The following is a 20,160-nucleotide window of genomic DNA, read 5'->3' on the forward strand; positions in this document are numbered from 1 at the left end:
AGAAGTTGAAGGCGATCCGCTTTGATTTCACTTGCCCTTAGTGACTTCAGAGCAGCTGGGAAAAGTCACAGATTTTGTTAAAAACCATTCACTCATTCAACCAATCAATCACTGAAGCGCCTTTTCTTCCTGGCAGCTGCTTTAGAAGTGCCAATTTCTCTTACTTGGAGCTTAGAGAACATTTCGGGAGCCTCAGGAGCAATGACGTTATAGGTCCATTTGGTGCAACAGTGAAAGTGGTAACAATTTTACAGTCAACGAAGAATTTTTTTTCGGCAGGGCATTGTAGCCTTGAATCACGATAGCGTTGGTGGCTCAAGACGCCTTCCAAGCATTTCACGTGTTATGTTCGATAATCGCGTGCCATTCTTAGACCATTAGACCTCAATAACTAAAAACTAGGAAAAAATTTGTTAACTTAAAAAAAAAATTGTTTTTACTTAAAAACAAAAAATGTAACTTAAAGAACAAAATTTAACTTTTTTAATTAATATAACAAAAATAAAAAAATGTTTAACTTAAAAAAAATCTTTTTAACTGTTAGCCATTAGACCTCAATAACTAAAAATTATAAAAAAAATTGTTAAATTTTTTAAAAAGGTTTTTTTTTCTTAAAAAAAAATTTTTAACTTAAAAAAAATGTTTAACTTAAAAAAAAAGTTTAACCTTTTTAATTTAATAAAAATATTGAATTAAAAAAACAAAAATTTTAACTAAACAAAAAATGTTAACTTTTTAATTTAAAAAAAATTTAACTAAAAAAAAAAGTTTTTAACTGTTAGACCATCAGACCACAATAACTAAAAACTAGAAAAAAAATTGTTAACTTAAAAAAAAACTGTTTTACTTAAAAAAAAACTTTACTTACTTTAAAAAAAAAATTTTAACTAAAAAATATAAAAAAAATTTAACTTAAAAAAAAGTTTTTAACTGTTAGCCATTAGACCTCAATAACTAAAAATTAGGAAAAAAATTTTTAAATTTTTTTAAAAAAATGTTTATACTTAAAAAAAATGTTAGCCTGTTTAACTTACAAAAAAATTTTAATTAAAAAAAAAAATCTTTAACAAATAAACTAATTTTAACTTTTTAACTTAAAAAAAAAATTTGTTAACTTAAAAAACCAGTTTTTAACTGTTAGCCATTAGACGTTGATAACTAAAAACAAGGACAAAAATTTGTTAACTGTTTAAAAAAAATTTTAACTTACAAAAAAATTGTACCTTAAAAAAATTTTTTAACTTTTTAACTTAAAAAAAATACTACTTTTGAACTTACTATAATACTATAGTAGAGGAAAATTTCAACACAGGTTAACTTAAACTTAACGTACGGCCGACTCAAAAAAAATTAGTTGCGAAAAAAACGACTTTAAAGCAAGTAATACGACGCTCACCGAACTGAGAGAGAATGCTGCCAAAACTCAAAATAGAACTTAAAGAACATTAAATTTTTAAAGTACTAGAGCATATTTTGAGCAAAACAAACACCGATTTTTTTAAATTCTGCAGGGGCTTAACCACTCAAACATAATTAAAACTGAAAATGAATCACCAGTCAACGGAAAAGTGCTGCAAAATTGGCTACAGCACCAGCTGAAGAATTTATTCGAATGAAGTTTTAAACCGCAACTAAGCAAAATATCCACTCTTTCCAATAAAAGAGAAAATATTAACAATTATGGCGACACATTTTTTCTATTAATTAAAAACAAACTTCCTAATGGCCGACCCTTTATATACACATACATATGCTTGTCCAAAAGTTCTTTCTCTCACAAATATAACTAAGTATAAGTATGTGTACTCGTATATGTATGTATGAAATAACAAAATGGCTGCAAGTGTTAAGTGCAAATGAGTGTTGCAAGCACACACAAATAACGTGCAACAAACTAAGCCATCACTCAAGTGTCTGTCAGTGCAAATTCAAGTTACACAACCCAGTCACTTTGTTGCTCTTGTCTGTTCGAGTTGTACATATTTAGTGGGTGGCACAAGTATCAAAACCTGGGTGCTGGGAGAAAAAGAGAAGAACGAGTAAAAATTCAGCATTTTGAAGGGTTTAAAATAAATGCTTTTTGGGGGTAGAAAAAACATAAAATTTCATTTTAAATATTCAAATTGCAAAATGGTAGAGGTGAAGTGCAAAAAAGTGCTACTCGTAGCAAACACCTAAGGGAGCACAGTTTGAATCATTATGAGCAGCCTGTCCGCCTGCCGCTCTACCTGCTTGTCTGCTGTCTTCTTGGTCTTTATTTTTTGTTTTTTTTTTTTTGTTTTTGACTACATTTCCAACTTTTTGCTACACAAAATCAATTAATGTTTTAGCACTCCTATGCCTGCATGCACACACACACGCATACTTACGTGTTTTTTATGCATACATTTGCATTTGCGAAAAAGCGTATGTGTTAAGTATGCTTAAGCCCGCCTCTAACTAAAGTTTGCAACTATTTGTTTGAGTGCACAGCAAAATAAGCAGGTGATGAGCGCAAAGCAGACAAAATTATTTGTGATTTAAATTTGGGTACTGGAGAGTCAATGAATATGACCGAAATGATCATATGTGTATATTTCTAAAATATCAGCGTAAAGTCTAAAGGGTTGGTGATCCGATCCCGTCATTTCATAAAAAAGTTTTGGAAAAATATTTATTTTTGCATTTTTTTAAGTAAACTTAAAAAATATTTAAAAAATGTATTAATTTTGAAATTAAATTAATTTTTAAAATGTTAGTTTAAAGTTTTTAAAGCAGAATATCTTGGTTTATTTTTAACATTTCTATAAATTTTTTTGTGATTTTTTGAGAGCTGAAATTTATTAAAAGAAAATTTTTTTTATAATTTTTTGAGATGAAATTTATTTAAAAAAACTGTTTCTCATCATTTTTTAAGTGAAGTTTTGTAGTACAAGTGGTTGTCATTTTTGAAGTAAAAATTTAGAAGAAAATTTACTAGTCTTAAAATTTATTTAATGTGGAAAATTTTGGTAAAAAAACTGTAAAGAATGTTTTAAAGTGAATTATGTATATGCCATTATTCCTATATTTTTATAAATTTCTTATGATAATTTTTTCGAATGAAATTTATTAAAAAAAATTTTTCGGAAAAAAATTGGCTTTTTGAAATAAGCTGAAAAAATTTAATAATTTCGAAATTTAATTAATACTGAAAATTTGCTTAAAACCTTGTTTTTAACATTTATTTTTTTCTTTTTTTTGCAATTTTTGGGATGAAAAAAAAATTTCGGAAAAAAATTAATTTCTGTAATTTTAAAAGTAAAGTAAAAAAACTTAAAAAAAAATTGGTTTGGTTGACCTATTCAAGCAGACTGCAATAAAATGAACATTTGTAGTGCTTATAACAAAGGAATATAGGGTTATCTAATAAGAGGTGTTACGTTGATAGTCAAAGAAAAATGCTATTTTTTAATATAAATGATCGGATGTCTATTTCATTATAAAGAGGAATGTATGCCGTTAATAGTGAAAAATAAAATCAGGCAAATGACTACCACGACCACGCTTACTGGACAATATCCTTTTCATGAAATTTTCCATAACCGAATTGCAAAGTGGCTGCCTCATGTCCTCGATAGCCTCACGTATTCTCACGAATTCCATCTTTGAGGTCTTGAATCGACCCTGGACTGTTAGTTGTTGGCGTAGACCTTCTCTTTCACGTGGCTCCAAAGAAAAAAGTCGCAAGGCGTTAAATCACAAGATCTCGGTGGCCAATTGTGATGACCTCTTCGAGAGATAACACGGTCTGGAAATATTTTTTCCATAAAAGATCAATGGTTTCGTTGCTTGTGTGGCATGTAGCGCCGTCTTGTTGAAAATAAACGTTGTCCAGATCAATTCCATCCAATTCCGGCCATAAAAAATCGTTAATCATCTCTAGTCTAATCTAAATAACACCTGTTGTTGGAAAACCCTTTACAACGAAGAACGCTAGAAGATATGAGGATGACGAAGAAAGAGTGATGGAAAGTGTTGCCGCATGTATATGTTTCCAACATATTTAATAATTTTGTAAAATTTTTCAATTTTGAAAAAAAAAAGCAATCTGAAATGGTATTTTCCCGTTCTTTTTAAGATTTTTAGAATTTGTTTTAGCTTTTACGACACCTTTACAAACAAGTTGCTTGGAAAAAAAATTTAATTTTTTTGTTAAAAGTTTTTGAAAAAAATTTCTTAATAATATACGTAAACATGCTTCCATCGATTTGCAAATGGATATAATATACGAATAGGTGCGTTAGCGCTTCGCCAGAAGGGTATTTTGCACTGATTTTTCACTGGCTCGCGTATTTCAAGATAACTGGAAAAGGAATAGAAAATAATAATAAAAATCTTAAGGGGGCGCTGTTTTTCACAAGGTACAAGAAAATAGGTATAAACAAATTTTTTTTTTTTGGAAAATTTTGGGAAAAACTTTTTTAAAGTTTATGTTTCATCCTAAAAAATTAGAAAAAAAATTATAAAAATATTAAAAAGTACCGAAAATAGCAACTATGAAACCTTCAGAAGTTACAGAGTATAACCTCAGCTATTAACGAAAAAAATAACAACGTTTTCTAAGGGACGAAATTTTTGAAAAATTTCAAAACCAGATTTTCAAAACTGTTTTTCTCACCTTTTTTTATTTTTTATGAAAAGTTTGCTATGAAGCACATGTTGCAAGCGATCTTAGTAGAATTACCGAGTGATTTATCATTGGGCGAAAAATTTTTGTAGGCAGGAATGAGAAACGGAAATACTAAGTTAAGGAATTCAGATAGGCTGAATATTCGAATGGATTTTGTAAGTGAAAAGTCTTAGAACGATGTCAATAGTTCAACAAGTGTGGCAAGGGGTTCTTATCGATTCACCGACTGATCTATCCCGAGCGAAAAATTGTTTCAGGCAGAAATGCGAAAGGGTTAGATTTCTCGGAAAGAAAAACTGAGTTAGGATTTCAAATTTTCTAAGGATTCCAGTGGATTCAGTAGGCTGAGATGTCGTATTAAGAAATTAAAAGTTCACCACCGCTGGCATCTCCCCGAATTTGAGAGCGAGAATAAAGACTTTATAAGAGGGACTCAGTCACTGATTAGCAACACAATAGACTAGCAACAAATCCGTAATTCAACAATGCTAAAAATGTGCCGATATTGATTTTCAGCCCCAAGAAATTCATTTTATTTAGATAAGAAAAATTAAAATCGGCAAATTTACTTGAAAGCAAATTTGAATCAAGGTTCACTTGCGAACTCATGCGAACGAAAATCTGACCAGCAGTGGAATAGATGGTCATGAAATTTATTTGAGAAATGGAAAGATTATATATATTTTCTTCATATATTTTATACCAAATACAGAAGACTACCTTTTCTTCTATATACTACTTTGACTTTTCCATAGTTTAAATTTTAATTAAATTCTTCTCCATCCACCAAATATGCTTTCGGTTTCCATCTCTCACCACTGGTTCACTCTTGTTTTTACTAATTTGTTACACATCAATAATTTCGCAATACAACGAAACTGATATATGTATGTATGTATGTATGAATATGCAAGTAAGTATATGTAAGTATTCTCGTATACAAGCGTACATCAATCAGTGAGCAATTTGCCCATGCCACAAGGACGGCCAAAACAGACGATAGGCTGCAGATCAAGCATGAACCAACGAATCAACTTACCGATGGAAAGCCACCATCGACCAAAAGCTATCAATGTGTGCGAAAAGTCCCAACTCAATTCCTTGCCCAAAAAAAAAACAAATCCTATCGAACGAAACAGTGAAATCGAAAGGCAAATGGGGCAAAAACCAAAGCAGTCAAATAACCGAGGTGAACAAAGTGAGATGAGAGCTCAGTGGAAGGAAGATTGCGAAGTTAAAGTGGAAAAGTGGGAATGAGCTTGAAATTTCGTACCAGAGATCGAGGAAAAGATGGAGGTCAGCCGTGTGTGCTTGTCATGCCACAGAAGTGTGATGTGCGCGCGCAAATTGCCGAAAATCAAATTAAAAATCCCACCAATGGACAACATAGAGCTCGTTGGTTTTGCATGGCCGCAGGGCATTCATTCACTCACACACATCCACTCACACAAACGCGGGCGCATAGAAAAACCAACGCTGAAGTAGGACCGAAATAGACTGAAAGCGGTTGGGCGGCTGCGGCCTGTGCCATCGCCTCGCCCAATTTGGAAATGCTGCTACATGTCTCGTTGCGCAATAACTGCCGCCGAAGTGTGCACCCTAACGTATGCAAAGTGATAGATTTGCGATTTTCACATACATTTATTCTTATTTCGTAAACTTTTTCGGAATGTACTCAATGTACTGCCACTAAATAATGACAGCAAACATGAATGCATAGAGTTTAGGCAAATAAATTAAATTTTTACACTTGAAAATTTGTGCACGCCACTGCAATTAGTAGCAATTCGCAATGTACTTGAGGGTTGTGTGGGCGTGTATGTATGTATGTGTGTGCGTCAAACATTTTCTGTGCATATGTGAATAAATGTATTGTATTATTCATTTGAATGCCATTCAAGGGTCAGACATTTAGGTAGTACTTGAGTGCATATTGCGAACACCTGAGAGCCGGCGGCAAAGTGAAAAAAGACTGGGAAAAAGGTATGAAGGTGCTTTATGAAAAAAAAACTGAAATTCTAATTGAAATGTAATTCAAAGATTTTACACATTAAAAGCATTTACATACCCACATTTTCGCTCAAATTTCGGCATTTAACATTTTGTAGCAGAATATCTTACATGCCTCGAGAGCTCTCACTTGTCCTCTACATAGGCTAGTCCATTTAGTGAAGTTTGAACTATTGATTTTTATGACTTGGCAGTTAAAATAGTATTCTGATGTAACAGAAATTTTGCTTATGGTTTGACACTTAGAAACTGAGCCACTTTTCGCTAGAATGAATAGTCTCAAAATTATTTAGAACGATTTGCTTTACGAGCCAAGAGAAATTTTCTCATTTGAGGGTCGAGAAATTTTGATTCGCAAATGTTTCGCAAACTTTTTCTAACTTAACTTTCATGTGATATTCGTTATTGACGGAAAAACTGCATTGTTCACAATCGATTTATAATTTTTTCGACCTAACTTAGCACTGTGCAATGATCCGTGGTCCGTTTTTTGAGAAAATAAATAAATTGAAAATACACTACTTGATTTGTTCTCGGAGTAATGTCGTAATCCATGGAGTTTCTGTTATTATTGCTACCTATAAATATATCTTCTATTCCTTAAACCGAGTTTTATTAAAAATTCGCTTAGTATTCTCCTATGGTTGGTTAGTTAGTTGGCTTCAGAAGTGATTCGTCCAGAAAACAACTAGCGCTGCCGCACCATTTTGTTGCCACATCCTCGTTACCAACTTGTTTGCCAGTTGTTCACGGCTTTACTTTATCCAGTCTATGTGGTTTAAGAACCTTATTAGGTTGTTAACATCTAAGCCAGACACTTGCTCGAGACTCTCAAGCAGAGTTTGTTCTGGCTTAACATTCTCTCCTTCCATAGGGCAGGGCATTCACAGTGCAAATGGAAGATTGTTTCCTTTTTCTCCGGTGGCTTGCAACTGTGACAGTGTGTGTTGTGAGGGATGCCCATTTTGGCGGCTTGTTCTCCGACAGACCAAAAGCCAGTAATGACTGCCGTTAGTCTCCAGGCGTCCCGACGTTTCATGTTTATCAATGTTGACGATTGCTTGAGGTTATAGGTGGGCCATAACGTTCTGCTAATTTTGCATTTCGTCTGCACTTTCCACCTACAGTCCGCGATTCGGAGGTATTTTAAGGAAATTGCACTCTTGACTGCACCTAATGGTGTGAATACCGATTCCGCAAGAGCGTTATTCATGACAGATCCCCCTCTTGCCAGTTCATCTGCTTTTTCGTTAGCTTCAATGTTCCGATGTCCCGGGACCCAGATTAAAGTAATTTTATGGTTTTCACTCAAGGTGGTGAGGCTATTCCTACTTTGTTTCACCTGCTTTAGAGGTTGTTGTAGCCGAACTCAATGTCTGGATTGCAGCTTGACTATCCGAAAGAATAGCGATATCGCCATTAAAAGAGAAATTTGCGATTAGTAACTTACAATGTAAACTCCCCAAGGGCCAGTACTTCCGCCTGAAAGACACTGCAGACATTAGGAAGACGTACAGATTTTTCATTTTTAAGTCTATGAGAGCATATACCAGCTCCAATACCACATTCCATTTTAGAGTCATCTGTACAGACTGTAGTGTCGAAGTTGTTAAGTGAGAATTGCATTCTACCCGAGATGGAATGAGAGTGGCAAAGTTTCTATTGAATCTTACCGTTGGGATAGTATAATCACTCCTCTCTAAGGTATACTGACTTTCTCGTAGTAGTAAACTGGCATGGCCATAAAATTTTTCCTTCCAGCGACCCGCTTCATTTAACCTAAATGCACTCATTGTTGGCATCTTCTTGATGTGTAGATCTACTGTAATAGCGTGTATCAGTGCGCTCAGGGCCTCCCTAGGATATCATCTGATTGCACCGAGAGTGAAGTTCGCCTAGCGCCCTTTGAATGATTCCACTGATCGTATTGAGATACAGTCCTGATGCCATTAGCACAACATCATCAGCGTATGCAACCACTTTTACCCCACCTCTATTAAGTTTTGTTAAGACTTTGCTAATAACGCATAACCAAAGAAGGGGAGATAATACTCCTCCCTGTGCAGTACCCCTGTAGACTCTCTTAGTTATGTTGATATTATCCATCTCAGCTCTGATGATCCTGGATTCTAGCATAGAGATGATCCAATCACTGATACAATTTTCCACTTCTAAATCTATTAACGCGCTTTGGATAGCATCAGTACTAACGCTATTAAATGCGCCTTCTATGTCTATAAAATCTGCCTTGGTATACTGTTTATTTACTAGAGAACCGCCTATTGTTCGGATTACCTCGTGTAGCGTTGCCTCCATCTGCCGGCTGAAACACAATGCGAATTGGTACAGCCCTTGCACGGCATTGGACAACATAGTAGGCATGGACTTGGATTCAATAATCCCTGCCATGCCACTTGACTCCATGCCATCAAGAGTCGTACTACAAAAGAGGTGCTGCCAGCGGCTAAACTGTGATCAAACTCAGAAAATGAGCCCGGCAAACACTGTTTTCGCATTTTCACGGATGGCTCCAGGACCGAGCACGGCTCCGACTCTGGGGCCTACGTGGAGTCAAACAGGGCAAAACTGCACTTTTCTCTTAGAATGCATGCATCTGTGTTTCAAGCGGAGGTGTATGCAGTTCAAGAAGCGATGAACTTTGTTGTGGAAAAGCGATGGAGAGGCAGATCTATATGTGTCTGCAGCAACAGCTAAGCTGCTCTCATGGTCTCAGACAGTCCCCCAACCACTTCAAGGGTAGTCGAGTAGCCTGATGCTAACATGGGTTTGTGCTGCGCACAAAATACATCAAAATAAATACGCTCTTCGGCTGATAAATTCAATTCAACGGCAGTACTTTCAGCATAAAGAAAGCACTTTGCCAAATTAGTGACTGCTCAAAAGCGCATTCGTAAAAACCAATTAAGACTCATACCAAGAATGGGAGGGTAAACTCAACACAAATTACAATAATATTTCCAAACTATGAAACCAAGTTATTTTTTAATAAATACTATATTTATATAAAGATACTACGAATAGCTTCTTCTACTCTCCCACTTTGAGCCAATTAAAAGTATTAAGACTAACTTGGCGCAACTTTTCTTGAGAGCAAATCAAAAATGTAAATAACACAATGTTTGCGTGGCATTCCGCTTTAACTTTTAACTTACTTTCGATTTTAAAATCTTTCGCGTCCCACACAAACATTCTCCAGCTCCTTACCTACACCCATTAGTAGTTGTGCAAGTATGCGAGTGCACGTAGTTATTGTGGCAAAGTTTTCGCAAGCAAATTACGAAACTCCATTACGAAGTGCGTACTTGTCACGCGCTTTTGTAAAAGTAAGTGACGAAAGCTACCAAACAGGGGGGTCGACTCATGCGGCTGCCTGAGCTCGTATGGGGTTGTATTTAAGAGAGCTGAAGACTGCAAAGAGCGTTAGATAGGCACACATATATGATATATAATAAATACATTCATGAGTGTATGTAAGTATAATACATATGTGTTATATTAAAGTATACAAGGTGGCGCAAAATTAATCATCCAATTTTTTTTTACTAAATAAAAAAAATTATTTTGAATGTTGGAAACCTTTATTTTGATCTTTAGGCGCCCCATTGCATGTCTCTTTGTACCCTGCAACTGTTTAGTTCACAAATGTGAAATATGTTTGAAAACTTGTAAAACTACCGATAGATTTTGCGTGCTTTTCCATCACAAGGCGTCTGCGCGTTTTGTAAAGTAGTTACGGAATTTCAGTAAATATATAAGAGTCCTATTTCTATGCCCAACAAAAAATTTAAAAAATTTAAAAAACTTAAAAATTTTAAAATTTAAAGAAATTAAAAAAACCTTAAAATTTAAAAAATTTTAGAATCTTAAAAATTTTTTTAAATTAAAAAAAATCAAAATTAATTAAAAAAATTAAATTTTTCAATTAAAAAAAAAATGTTGCAACCCATATTCTTTAATGAGCCACTAAAATGCCATTATTCAACTATACACAAACGAAGTATAAAAATAAAATTTATAAAAAAAGCTGCTCTTCAAAAAATTAATGCATCAAAAAATGGAATTTTTTTGGAGTCTGCATTTTTATGGCTGCCACTGTATATACTTGTATGAATCATGATGGAAAGAATAATGAGATGGCGCTTATCGTGGTACCGTTACTTTGCGCTCAGCGAATTTGACAATGAGTTACGTCGTTTTAGCACCAGTATGGCCAGATTACCATTTTCGTAACTTGGTTTAGCATTTTTTTGTTATTTATTCTCGGAGTTCTTTCATCAAGACATTTTTCCAGCCTTTTCTAATTAAAAGTAATGTTTATAATTTTGTAAAATATACATTTTTTTTTAATTAATTCAATAATTCACTCAGTTTTATTTAGCTTTGCTTTTTTTAACATCTGGTAGCATTGCCTGCGATTGCAGTTGTTGTTGGTGTTCTTCTGCTTACAGCAGTCAAATCTCTCTCTCGCTACTGCACTGTTGCCTAGCTTTGGACATAAAAACGTACTCAAATGTCCATTTAAAGAAAAAAAAACCAAATTTTTATTGAATTACTTAAAGACCTTGTATGCGTGATAAATTATTTTTAAAATATGAGTTTTTTTTAATAAATATGTTATGGCTATGTACGATTTAATTAATGAGTTTTTTTTTTTTTTTTGTTAAGAGAAACTCTTTGCTATATTTGAGGCTATGTAACTAGACAAGGTACTCTTTTTTAAAAATGTCATTATGGTTTCTTTAGTACTTTCTGGTATTTTTTGGCTTATTTTTACTATGAATACACCCCTTAATGCCCTATGTCCCACTAAGTATTGATGACCGGAAGAAACGATTACACCTCTATGGTGTAATCTGGATTCAGTAAATCCAAACGCTTTTCAAAATGTGTGAAAAGGTTTTCAATCTTAAAAAGAGATGAGAGAAGAAGATTTAATATTCTTGCGTAACCTTTGCACTTTCTAAATATCAAATTTTATAAGAATCAACAAATTTTCATTAGCACTAAAATCTTCTCAGAGTGGCCTTCTTTAACCTTCTTTTGTTTAAAAATACAGTTTTTTTTAAGTTACAGTTTCGGTAGCTTTGAATTAAAAAAACGAAACAAACACCAAACTTAAAAATTTTCGCATTTTGGGTATGAAAAAGCACTAATTTTATTGCTAAGAGCAAATGGTTGGCAACACTGCACAACTCGGCAGACGTGACGTCACGCACTCTCAGATGGGCGCAATCTTGTTTATATCATTCATGTGTATGAATGCTGAAGCACACACTCATGTTGTGATTGAGTTGCTTGCTGCTATTCGCCTCCTCACCACACGCTGGAATTGGAGTTCTAGTTGTAAAATTTTCTTTATTTTTTCTCTGCGGCAAGCCAAGTTAAAGCGCAAAAGCAATGCGTAAGAAATTAAATTATTTTAAAAGCTTTCGAAAAGTAAAAGACATCAAGATATTTTTTGCGCAAATGTGGTGGGAAAATACTTTTTTCCATTTATTTCAGTGCAACAGAAATCTTAAATAAAACTTTTTCTGAGTAATCCACGAATGCTGATGTATTCGACTTTGCGTATATTTAAGTATAGGGCGTTAACCACAGCACAGATACTTATTGGCAAGTTTTGACAATTTATATGTTGCTAAATTAATTTTAATAACTTTGCTCTGAAAATATAGTTCATTCTTCTACAAACTCCACACAAATACAAGTTGCAAACTTTGCACAAATTAAAAAAAAAAACTCAACAAATTCCCAGCAAAATTTTAAACTTTTTAATCGGAATTTTTAGAAAAATCTCAGGCAAGCTGCTTTTGTATAACAATCTCGGGTAAGCTGGATTAAGACACAATCAATTTTGTCATAGCAAAGAGCGAAATTCAAGTGGCCCAAAAATCGAGTTGATTTCTAAGAAATTTTTCTTGGTGGCGGCCTTGTGCATTTTCTCCACATAACAATAATGCGAAAGCAGTGGTCCATCCAGAACTGTCATGCTGAGGAAGAAGAAAGAGAACGTGTACTCATTATTTTCTTTTATATAGAACTAGCTGTACTCGGCGCGCGTTGTTACGCCAACAACTAAAATAAATTTAAGAAAAGTAGTTTAAAGAAACATCAATACACAAATATTCAATTCATTCTAAACCATTTTATTGATTTTTTTTATTTCAAAAAATTGTGACATTACAAAGTTTAGTTTCAATTCGATGTTTATTGAAGTGCTGTGGCTGCGTAGACGAATAAATCAGAAGGTTTTCCGACACGTGGGCAAGTCACATAGAGCTGTCCATGTAAGAAGAATGGATTCTCCAAATTTAATCCACACACTTGTAACGATTGTCCTTGTGCTTTTTTAATAGTCATTGCGTAAGCGAGCCGCACCGGGAACTGTAAACGTTTGAATTCGAATGGCATATCTGTTAGGATCATTGGGGTACGTGGCAACAGTACGTCTTCACCTTTGAATTTTCCAGTCAAAATTGTTGCCTCGATAACATTGTTCATCATTTTCTTGACTGAGAGTCTGGTTCCGTTGCAAAGTCGTGGTGGATTTATGTTTCGAAGAAGAATGATGGGTACGCCAATTTTCAATGTAAGAACGTGCGGCGGCATGCCTGGCAAATCAAGCGAATTCAAGAATTCAGTTGAATAGTTGACAACCTCGTCTTGATTATCCACAGTATCGATGGACTTATATGTTGTCGTTTCACTGGGTATTCCATGCTGAATGGTGAAGTTGATGGTATTGACATCGATGTTTTTGGCTGCTTATATAGCAAGCGTACTGAGCCACTGATGGTTTTTGTAGTTTTGTGCAATGTTTGGGAAAACTTTTTGCACCAATTCGTCGATGCTTTCTGTGATCTTACAGAAGTTTGCTGGCAGGGTGATACATTGTGTAGATTCAACAATTTCCATTCGCCCATTTCCAGTATCCAATGATTGTTTTGCAAAATTTCCAGCCGAAGCATCCCGTTGTAGTTGTACTCGCATGTTAGTTTTCAAATTCAATTTCTGTAAATGACGCCATAGAACTGATGATTTAAGACATGCATTAAGTTCATCAGCGGGTGTTGAACGTGGTATAATGGGCAGTGTTTGTCGAAAGTCACCACACAATAAAATGAGTGCGCCACCGAAGATCCGTTTGTTTCCTCTCAAATCTCGCAGAGTACGATCAAACGCTTCCAATGCTTTCTTGTGAGACATTGTACATTCATCCCATAGATTACGTTTGCAGTCGAATCTATTCCATTCCAGAGTTTTTGCTGATGTTGCATGTTGGTGCCTCAGTGTTTTGCAAATTCAACGGCAGTTTCAATGCTGAATGCGCTGTTCGGCCACCATCCAAAAGAGTTGCCGCAATTCCAGATGATGCAATAGCCAGTGCAATATTATTTTGTGATCGTATGGTTGCCAAAATTAGTAAAAGAAGAAAAGTCCTGCCTGTAACAACGGGCGCATCTATGAAAAACAGCCCACCGCTTTGTTCTGTGATTGCACGCATAATTCTGTCAAACGCAACGCGTTGTTCTGGAATCAACTGCGGAAGATTTGTTGTAACGAATGTCCCTAGTTCGTCAGAATTATAGGGTGTTTCTCGTTGCAAATCACGATCGAAAAGGTTGCTTGCAGGTCGGTTTGAAGCAGGCATTCGCAGTTGCACCAGTGCCTTGTTAGCGATTGTCAAACATATGTCTTCAATCAAAAGTCATATTTATTTCCTCTGTGTAAAAACACAAGGTCATACTGATTTTCATGACAATCGGTTGAACGGGGCAGAAGTTGCTACTCGGCAGCGCCACTTGGTGGCGAGTGGCATCAATGAGCATATTCTACAAACCTTCTCCGTGGAAAATTACATATATATACCAAATTTTATAATAATCGGTAGAGTAATTTTTGAGTTCATCGATGACATACAGACAAACATTCATTTTTATATATAAAGAAAAAACACCAAACACCGTCTGCAAAACAAATTCTCCGAAATCAACGCGGCTTTTTAGACACTTCAAGCGTGCACTTTATTACACCAAAATTCATTAGACTGTAAAATTGCATACCAGAAACTTTTTTTTTAAAACTCTAACTAAGCGATTTTTGCAAATTTATTTTCACTTTAAACAATTGTAAATTCTGACTAAAATTTGTTTTTTTGTTTTAATTACACAAAGTTTGAAATCTGGACTTGTATGATTTTGGATAAAGAAAAACCAATACTTTTATAAAAAAACAAATTTAATTAAATAAGACACAAATAATTTGAACAAAATAGTCAATAAGTCCTTGTACTATATTTATTTGACGCGATGTGTATGGAACAATGTACAGCTTAAAGAGAATTTATACCCTATGATCTGGAAGTAACGGGAATATTTAAATAAAACAAAACAGAGTTAAATTTCTGCCGATTTATTTTATCTCTTTCAAATGACCCGTCTGAAACAACACACATGTGCCAACGTTTAACCCAGTGCTCCATGCACCTCTGGTAGGCCGGAAAGGATGGCCTTCAGCTCCTTCGTCGCATTCTCTTTGATCTCCTCTATCGACTGAAATCTTTTTCCAAGAAGTGGTAACTTCAACTTGAGAAACAAAAAGAAATCGCACGGAGCCATATCAGGTCAATACGGTGCTTGTACGATGGTATTTATTGAGTATTTGGTCAAATAATCCATCACAATTTGGGTTCGGTGCGATAGCGCGTTATCATCATGCAAAATCCAAGAATTATTTGCCCACAGTTCCGGCGGGCCAGGCAGACACTCATGATACGATGGCGCTAAAAAGTGACAGCTGTATGTCTTGCAGTCCAACCAACATAAGAAAAAAATATTTCCCGGTTTTCATGTGCGCGGTTCGTTTAAATTGAACATTCCCGGTACTTTCTGATCATAGGGTAGTTTCATCGAAATAAATAAATATTTTGGTTTAGATGGTTCTAAATTTTTATTCAAGATTGAGAAGTCGAAAATTTCTTCAGATTTCTTTAGAAATTTCAAATAGATTTCGTATGAAAATTGATCCATTCTTGAGTCTAGTGAGAGTTGCTTAGGGAAACTAGATATCAGATATTAAAAAATTTATTTGTTTATTTGTAACAAAACAAATGGTATTTCTTCTATAAAACTTGATAAACTGGATTTAATCCTATAATAAAGAAGAAGCAGAAAAAGAAGATCATAAACAATGCTCAGATTTATTTGACTCAGCTTAACTCAAAACAAAAACAAAAAACATTAAAGCTCTTTGTGTATTTGAAAGTCTAATCGGAGTAAAAGCTCTCACACCATGCTAAGTAACTGCAACGAAAGCTTCCTTTGTACAGTCGCACAAGGAAATCTGCATTTAAGAATTATAAACCTCAACCCCTTTTTCTTTATTTGGAAGATTTATGGAAGTGAAAGCTCTCACTCAAATTGTAGACCTCACCACCCTTAAAAAAATGATTAAAGCTCGAATGTGGAAATGATATGGCATTATAGCCCTACTGTACTCAGAAAGTCTCGTGCCTTGTGTAATACTATTAACAAATAACCATTGAGTACCCCAAAAAAGCAACTATTAAAGAAGTTATTCGATGTACAAGGGAGCGCAAAATTTATAGTCCTTTCGGAAGACTTATGATTTGAGCAAATGGCGTCATACGACAAGCATATTTGACACTTGTGAACTAAATAGCTGCAGTACACAAACAGGCAAGCAATGAGGCGCATACAAATCCAAATAAAAATTTCCATCACTCAAATTCATTGTTTTTAAATTTAGTAAAAAAGTTATTCAAAAACAAAATTGGATGATTAATTTTGCGCCACCTTGTATGTTGGTTACCACCGCATGAAGGTCTTTGAAACAATCTACCTTGGGCCACAACGGTGAAATATCGAAACCACTTAACCTAATTTAGTGGAACTGATGCAAACGCCCCGGCTCTGAAAGTATTCAATGCGGTACAAGCTGGTGGTAGAGGAGGAAGAGGAATGCCTCCCCTACGTTGGAAGGATCAGGTGTTTCCAACTGGCGCCGGTTAGCACGAGAAAGGAGCGAATGGCGCGCTTTGCTAAACTCGGCCAAAATCGCGTAAGCGGTTATCGCTCAAATGAAGAAGAAGAAGCAATAATTAGATCGCCCCCTCATATTTACACAGAGCATTCGCAATGGATCAGGCCCGTTGTCCAGGTCATCTGAAAATTAAACAGATAGGTTTCTTGCTTGATCTCTTAAGAACTAATTTTAACTAAGCTGGAAAACTTTTCTAAAAAAGCTTGGCTGTTTTCTTTGTTAGAAAGAGCTACGACTGAGCTTTAATACTCGAAATATAAATTGAAACCTTCCTGCTGATTTCATAATTAGAACAAAATTAATTACCAGCAGTTTTTTATATTTCAAGTTTATCAACTTTATCTTACGGGGAGCAGCTCCTCCAGACAATGAGTTTTTCAGTAATTTTTTGCAAAACAACTGAGGATATTTATTATCTTAAAATAAATTACATATGAATATCCAAGCTTAAATTAATATACAACAATTTTTTTTAAATAAAAGAAGAAGAAAATGGCGGTGCTACAGCTGCTCAAACTTGGCTCCTTTAATTTGCGCCATGTAACCGAAGGAAATCAACCAAACGAAAGCTTTTGTACAACTAAGTTATTCCGCTTTGCACTTCCCTGTTATTTTTTTTTTTTTTTAACGAAAAAAAAAATTAATTAAAGTTTGAAACAAAAAAGAAACAAATTTCACTTTTTTTTAACAAATTGGTTAACACAATATTTTTAGTGATAATTAATAGAGAATTTCAGATACAAGCAATGGCCAATATGTGAAGGAATATACCTGTAAAATTTTAAGTTGATGTCTTTATTATTTTTTTAGTTATATTCGACAGCGCAAAAAAACTGTATTTCGAGGAAAATGCGTCTAAAGCTCTCGTTCTTATTCATGCCTCGTTTGTCGCCCATCACTTCAATGACTTACTATATAAGCACTTTTTAGACTTTCTATTAAACTTAAAACACTAAAAACTTATTCCTTAGATTGTGAATTAATTTTTTAAAGCAAAACAAAAAGAAGTTAAAAATTTGAAAAATGCTGAAGGAGCTGCCCCTCTTAAAGGCAAGACAAGCGAAAGCGCATCTTTTTCTAGTGAAAGCTTTCTACAGGGTTGCCAATATTCGATGGACCCATCTGACAACCCTATATCTTTTGACAGAGACGTCAGATCGCTTAATGACATACCGCGTTGAAATCGTCAGTCTAAGCAAATTTTTACCATGGAACAGTACATGCCACGCGAGCGCTCCCAAATTGTTGAAATGTATATTCAACAAAAGAGGTCAATTGTGAAAATTCAACGTGCGTATAAAAAACTAAAACACTTGTGAAAAGTGCGCCTTCTAAGAATACCATTAAACGTTTGTGCGAAAGGTTTTCGACTGGTGATGCTCTTTCTAATCCAAAAAGGCCAAATCAAAACCGACCAAGGCGATCGGATGAGAATATTGCTCTTGTACGGGCCAGTGTTGAGCCGTCGCCAAGGACATCCCAAAATCGCCGTTCTCAGCAGTTGGGCATTACTCGGACCACTTTACAACGAATTATCCGCATTTATTTGCATTTATTCCCGTATAAGATTCAATTGATGCAAAGATTGTTGCCTGCGGACAAACCTCGTCGATTGGAACCTGCGCAAAGAGTCATCGAAATCCGTCGGCTCCGTCGAGCATGGGCAACAATGTAGTATGTGTTATGAAGCATGTTTTCAAGTTTTGCAAGGAAAGCTGCATTCGATTGGCGAGCCCCTCCTCTTATTTGCGGTGTGCGTTTTGATGTTATTACACAAATGGAACTGTTATTACAAAACTTTTATTTGCTATGAAACAGCTGATAAAGTATTTATGCTAAACTTTTTGTCTGCTTTCAATGAAAGTATATACGCTGCGGACAAGTTTGTATGTATGAATGACCAAATTTCCGCCCGGAATGGGCTTGTTAAGAAATTTGTGTGAATATATTCTTATTCACTTGGCGTTGCAGGTTCACATGTGAATTAATTTTTTTTTTCTTAAATCACAGAAAATTAAGTTTTTTCTAATATTGAATTATTTGTATTTACCTTAATCAACATTTATACCGTAAGTTATTAATATTATCATGTAGGTTTTAAACTAAAAAAATTCCTATCTTTACCACATCCTCACTAAACCATCTTTTTTCGCTCTCCCTCCCTCCAGGCTCTCCCACCGTTGTGGCGCGCAATGCCACACCCGTCGCTTATCCCGGCTCACCGCTGCATCTGGCCGTCGAATTTTGCGCCAATCCACCCGCGCATGCGGCCCGCTGGTTGCACGGCGATCGCGTCTACACGCCCGGCAATCAATATGGCAGCACTGTCTTGGCCTACGTTGTAAAGGTAAATTGGCACATGAATAGCTGAAAATGTCGCATGCAATGTAATACATATTTTTTTTCTCAACTTCTACAGGACTTGCCCACACCCTACTGCAAGGAGGCGCGTCTCACCTACGTCAGCATGCACGAGCGGGTGCCGCGCACTTTCTACTTCATTGTCTCTTCGCCGGGTGGCGTGGCCGAAGCGATTTTCAAAGTGAACTTTACTATGCGCTATCGCACCGTCTCCAATATGGTGGACGATGAAGAAGAAGAGTTGAGTGAGCCCGAAGAGATACACTTTCCGGTATTTGGCGCGGGAGCGGCGGTGCAAAGTGCACGTCGAGAGCGCACAGCCGCCGCGGCAACATGCGTACTCACAACGCTGGCGTTACTCTTGAGTCACGCGCGCATGCCAAGCAGGCGTGGCTGGAGTTAGGTGGATGTGTGCACGCGTGTGAGCTTTTAGGTTGATTAGATGGATCTTGGATACTTGTTTTTTATTAATTTTTCATATATATACATTTTTTTGTTTTTAACTAACGCAACTCCAAACTTAGCTTGTAATCGTCAACTGAATGTCAAATGGAAAAGTATTAGGAAATACTAAAAAAATACATACTATTAGCTACTAAACTATGTGTAACTATATGCTAAAATATCCTAAACCTTACTATCTAAGAGTATATTTGAAAGAAAACATATTTGAAAAAAAACACAAAACAAAAACAAAACATTTAAATTTTCAAAAATGAATATGTGTGCTATCCTATCCTAAACTACATTGTATACATACCCCAACTACTACATACATATAAATCTAAGTACACACTTACGAATACTGTAGCATTGAACTATGTAGCTTAACACAACTTAACCCCCCGCTAGCCAAGTGTAACTACTTTAGTAACTAAATCCTAAGCACTTGCTAACTAGTTAAGTAACTACTTCGGTAATTAGTTTTCTAAGATTGCCGCTAATCAAGCGAAGTTTTGAGTTTACTAGCTACACCAACAACTATTAACCTACTACTAAATACAAACTCTAATATCTCAATGCTAAGCAAATGGTCTGGTGAGCGCTTTAGTGCC

At 35.3% G+C, this 20,160-nt stretch overlaps 1 protein-coding gene across 1 annotated transcript in view; it reads left to right on the plus strand.

Moving 5' to 3' along the window:
* Nucleotides 1-19,796, plus strand: part of LOC129244344 (uncharacterized) — a 195,235-nt gene extending 175,439 nt beyond the window's left edge. Inside the window, exons 10-11 of the mRNA XM_054881964.1 lie at nt 18,913-19,091; nt 19,164-19,796. Of these exons, the coding sequence (XP_054737939.1) occupies nt 18,913-19,091; nt 19,164-19,508 (524 nt within the window). The 3' untranslated portion in view covers nt 19,509-19,796. The remainder of the gene's footprint in view (nt 1-18,912; nt 19,092-19,163) is intronic.
* The last annotated feature ends 364 nt before the right edge of the window (nt 19,797-20,160 follow it).

The sequence above is a fragment of the Anastrepha obliqua genome, chromosome 4 (genome assembly GCF_027943255.1).
Source record: "Anastrepha obliqua isolate idAnaObli1 chromosome 4, idAnaObli1_1.0, whole genome shotgun sequence".
NCBI classification, from domain to species: domain Eukaryota; kingdom Metazoa; phylum Arthropoda; class Insecta; order Diptera; family Tephritidae; genus Anastrepha; species Anastrepha obliqua.